Below are 5,088 nucleotides of genomic sequence, written 5' to 3'. Positions count from 1 at the left end.
TCTTTCCCTTTAAAAAGTGAGAATTGAATGCTTTTTCTGTAACTGGAAAGATCATTTACTACTTAGAAGCCTGAATAGAAAGAGACACACCTATCTACAAATAAGACCATACTTTAACAACCTGATGTTTACTTTAGCATTGTAGCTGTGGTTCCTGATCTCATCTTTCAGAAGGATATTTTGTCAAGTTCTGTACTTATTTCTGAATATATTTAGTCAGAGAGCCCTTTCCATCCAACAAAACTATTTGTAGTGGTGGCAGAAAATTAAAGAGGTAACTTTTCTGTGAAAAAAATGCTGAGAGAGTAGGATGAGAGTGTTTTAAGCTAGGAAATTGCATGTTCCTTCAATCTACCAAATTGAATGAGTGTGGCAGAATTCTCTTTGCCCTCTAGCAGATATTTTCTGCTTAGTTTATTATTTTGTCAAGTGTTACATTATGAAAAAAAATTAAAATCTTGCTTATAATGACATAATGAGATGGTACGTATTATTATTATATTTTTTTAGTTCTGTGCCTTAATCTGTCACCTTATAGAGTTGTCCTATTATTTGTGTAACGTGGTAATTCAAAAGAGGAAAATATTTCCTCTTTTGCAAGGAGAGCAAGGAGATTTTTGCCTTTCCAGGGCTTATTGATCATGAAAGAACACAGGAATCTGCCTTACAAGTGTCCTTATAGATTAATAATACTTCAATGAAAAAAAATATAAAAATTATTTTATGCAGAATTGTAATTATTTTAACTATTTTATGTTTATCTATTTATATTATATGCAAACCCTGTGTGTCTAAAACAAAGCCTTTCTTGAACTGAAGCTGCTACTGCACAAATCTTTTTGCTGAGTTTGCACTTGTAGGTCTTTAGAGTAAAATAAAAATCAAACTTTTGTCATAATTTTAACTGTGATTCAGGTTCTAGCTTAAAAATAATCTTCTACATATTAATTAATTGGTCTTTTGAAGTGACAATATCATATGGTAGCAAAAGGGATTTATACAGCTTTTCATTCAGTTTCTTAAATGAAGATGTACTCAATAAGACAGCAGGACATTGATTTACATGGAGTGCACTGTGAACAACTATTGTAGTAACATAATCTATGCATTAAATGAAAGGACTAGGTCTGAGAGGATGCTGCACTATCTCTAGTCTTCCTGACTCCGTGTAATCGGATTTGATTTTGGTCATGCAGAGAGTAAACTGACTTCTGTTCCATCTTTTTCAAGACCAGCATTTTACCATCCCTTCATCGGACCAAAAGTGTGATAACAGCCTTTCTGAATGAAGGATGGTTCTGTACTTTTAGAGCTGAGGCTTGCGACTAGTGTTGACTTTGTTTTGACAGCCTCGAGGCCAGTGGACCGTAGGCTGTGTACAGGACCTCTTCCTAGCACCTCCCAGCTGTGCCATATCCCCTGTCCTACAGAGTGTGAGACCTCGGCATGGTCAGCATGGGGACCATGCACCTATGAGAGCTGTGATGACCCTCAGGCCAAGAAGGGTATGTAAAACTTCAGTGAAGCCTTTTAATGGTGATTATTTCATACTCCTAAGTCTCTAGACACCTCTGGCTATGCAAGCATACCAAATTTTGTATCATGAAGAGTACCTCTAGTGCCTCTAAGCATCAGAAAAAGTCATTGAATTAGGACTATATTTAGCATTACTGCCCTACCAATGCTGGCAAAATGTAGACTGTTTACTCTCAAGGTCAGTTTGGGTTATTAAACTTTAATTTCAAACTGAAAGGGATACTGTTTGTGTCTTCAGATTACAGTTCTGTCTGAAATGGAGGACATAAGTAGCCTTTGAGGTGCATAGTGTTCAAGTCACTCAAAGATTTACAGTTCAGTGGTAACTTAAGAATTCACCAGTAGACTGTAAAGCATGCCCTGGCAAAGAGCTGAGAGCATTTGCTGTTAATAAGTGACAGTGTTTTACTGATGACATATGTGCTGGTTTCAATTTTCACATGTTTTACAGTTTATTCCTATGCAGAACAGATTGTATTTACCTGTCATCAAAGTAGGAAAGCAAGAACTCGGTGACAAGGACCTCATGTAAGAAGTCTGCAGGTTTCTGACCATAAATGAGAAATAATGGCCTGGACATTGCTGCAGTGTGATTATCTGACAAAAGCTGAGCGTACAGACTTTGTTCCCTGATTGAAAACACTCATGAGAAAGGGCAGCCACATATTTCCACTTGAAGGAGCATCTGTAATTACCACATTAGCTTAGCTGCTTCTTCCTTGGCATACCACTAGCTACACTTCAGTCTGGGCAGCACTAATACAAGTTTTACAATGCTATCTCACAGTAATGTGTCCCAACCTTGAGCAATTCGAGAATGAAAAAGCAGTTCAGTGTGTAAACCCATTGGATCAAATCTCCTCTGAGTGAGTGAAGTAACCTTTTATCTCTTTTGCTGTTCCACCACTGAAAGATTTGCTATGTTTTCAGGGGTAATGTTTAGGTTTGTGAGACTGATTTGGACACCTGCCTAATGGGAAGTGTTAGGATATACTTTTTGCAAGTCTGTATTCCTGCAGACATGGTCAGGGATCTTTTCTCAACTGCCAATGTTTTCCTCTTACCTGGAAATTCTTGCGTTTTATTTTATAATTGCATTGACAGTTCTTCTGAGAGAATGATGTAAAAGTTTTGCAGGCACTTCCAGTTTTAGCAGCAGGTCTCTCTACATATTTCAGGAATGGCCCTTTACTACTGTGAATCCTTCACCTCCTTTGTTGCAGTGAACGTAATTTTTTTATATTATATCAGCCTTTTGTGGAAGGCTGAATAAGATATTTGGACATAATTTGACTGACCTCTTCAATTTAGAAAAAAAACTATTATAGATACATGGGAATATATATATTTAATAATGTTTGTTATAATTTAATTAAGAGCCACATCTCCAAACAAAGAATCAGTTCTTGAACATATGTGTTTGAAAAGTCTCTCTTGAAGGTTGATTATACAATGTTTTATAAAAAATGTGTATTACTAACCTGCCAGAATACTGAAATAAAACAAATGGGACTGTGAAGAGATGTGAAAAGAAACAAGCCTTTGCCAAAGTTAAGATATTCTGATAGCATATATCAGAAACTATAGAAAATTACCTAATGAGGAACCTTTTCCCAACTCCTTTCAGTTTGGTTACATTGTTCTGACTTTAGATTTTATATGTTTTTTTCAACATGCTATCCTGAAAGTGAGAGCGCAGGTTGTTCTTAGAGACTGACGTTGATCTGCCAGATAACTCTGTATGAAGGTCCAATCATTTCTCCAATCCAAGATGAGCTTGGGTAACCTTAAGAAGATTTCTAAATGCTTGCAACGTAACATTGTGATGTTAATTACTGAAAATGTGTTCATAGGTCTTCTTGGGTTGATTTCTGTGCCTTGTTATGAGCTCATTTCACTTGATAATCCATCCCTTTTACAAGATATCTGCAGACAAAACAAGCATCATCTTTGAGAAATAGCAACCAAGCAATCTAGTCAAGATTTGTTAGATGAGATGGATCTGGCAAGTGTGATGCCTAGGAAATGGCTTTTGTTTCCCTCCTGGAGTACATATGAATAGGATAAAGAGGGATTTAAGGCAAAGCTAACTGAATAAGCTCAAAAATTGTGATACTGTTGTTAAGTTTTACCTCTTCTTTAGTGAGTTCTACAGTTATCTAAAATGCAGTGTTGTGCTGAGCATCAGAAGTATCTTTTACAGAGAATAGAAACAGAACTGTTCACTCAGGTATAGGTAAAAATCTTCTTGCTTTGCATTTTAGAATTGAATTATTCTGCCCTTTGCATTTTCGTGGACATTTCAGGCTTTAAACTAAGAAAAAGGCGCATCACTAATGAGCCTACAGGAGGAACAGGAAACTGCCCTCACCTGCTGGAAGCCATCCCTTGTGAAGAGCCCTCCTGCTATGACTGGAGAATCGTGGGGCTGGAGGATTGTGTTCCCGACAATGAGAAGCCATGTGGCCCTGGTACACAGGTTCCTATTGTTGTCTGCATCAACAGTGATGGTAAGATGTTTTTCCATGGGTCATACGTATTAAAGTGCTAAAATATAGTCCGAAAGGGTAGCAGTTTTTGTTGTTTTTAGCTTTCTCAGGCCCAAGACCAAGCTGTCTGGAGTAGGAAGAAACATCCTCTAGTATTTACTTGAAGGACAGGCCCTCTAGTTGCTCTAGGATCAAGCTCCTTCACCGACTCAAAGGTTCCCAATGAGACTTTGAGAAAAGTAAATAGAAAACAGCTATTGTTTTTCAGTAGGTCAGTCTCACGCCTGCAGTGACCTGACTGAATTCCCTGATGTAATTCCGTTAACAATGCTGATCCTCTGAGTCAAGAACCAAATTAAATGTGAGTAAAGTAAGATGCATTGCAGCAAGTATAGCTAGAAGAAAAAGAATGATGTATTTATTAAAAAGCATGGTTTGTTGTGTATTACAGAGTGGGTTTAACAGTTCAAGCTGTCTTGCTTCTTCAAAAGGTCAAAAAAAAATACAACCATTATTCAATTATCCTCTGTGAGAGAAAACAGATTTTGCATTACATAGTCATAAAAGTCAATTTTGAATGCTGCTTACAAAATACTTTAATCTACGGAAGACTCGTGAATTACTCTTGTGAGAATATTCCTTATTCATTAGTAATATTATAGTCTAGAGCAGCATATGAATTAAAATAATTGTACTGACTGCAGTGTAGTTATGGTAAGAGACTTCTAAGTCCCTATAGAGGATTAAGTAAGGGTACACCTCTGATAAGTGTTTAACAGCTGCACCAAGTATTTTGTAATTAAATTGGTCGGAAGTAATAAGAACTGATTATAAAGCAATTTAATTATTGAGCTTCTGTGCTCAAGAATTTGGGTCATAATTGAGTTTTGGGACTTAAACTGGAAACCTTTGAGTTTGAGTGTAAGCTTTTATTTTTCTGTATACACCTAAAAGATGTTACCTAAAAACGTAACCATTTTTACAGTTGAGAAGGTGATTAGCCTAGAATGACAGTATTCAATCTACAATATTTTATGTCCTTTTCTCAAAGAAATTCCCTACA

General features: G+C 36.6%; 1 protein-coding gene across 1 annotated transcript in view; it reads left to right on the top strand.

Moving 5' to 3' along the window:
* The window catches only part of THSD7A (thrombospondin, type I, domain containing 7A), a 196,484-nt gene that overhangs the window by 98,300 nt on the left and 93,096 nt on the right, over window positions 1–5,088 (top strand). Inside the window, exons 5-6 of the mRNA XM_009994927.1 lie at window positions 1,350–1,505; window positions 3,843–4,046. Of these exons, the coding sequence (XP_009993229.1) occupies window positions 1,350–1,505; window positions 3,843–4,046 (360 nt within the window). The remainder of the gene's footprint in view (window positions 1–1,349; window positions 1,506–3,842; window positions 4,047–5,088) is intronic.

This window comes from Chaetura pelagica, unplaced genomic scaffold (genome assembly GCF_000747805.2).
Source record: "Chaetura pelagica isolate M959 unplaced genomic scaffold, ChaPel_1.0 scaffold12, whole genome shotgun sequence".
Taxonomy (NCBI): Eukaryota; Metazoa; Chordata; class Aves; order Apodiformes; family Apodidae; genus Chaetura; species Chaetura pelagica.
This window is presented reverse-complemented; position numbering and strand designations above follow the sequence as displayed.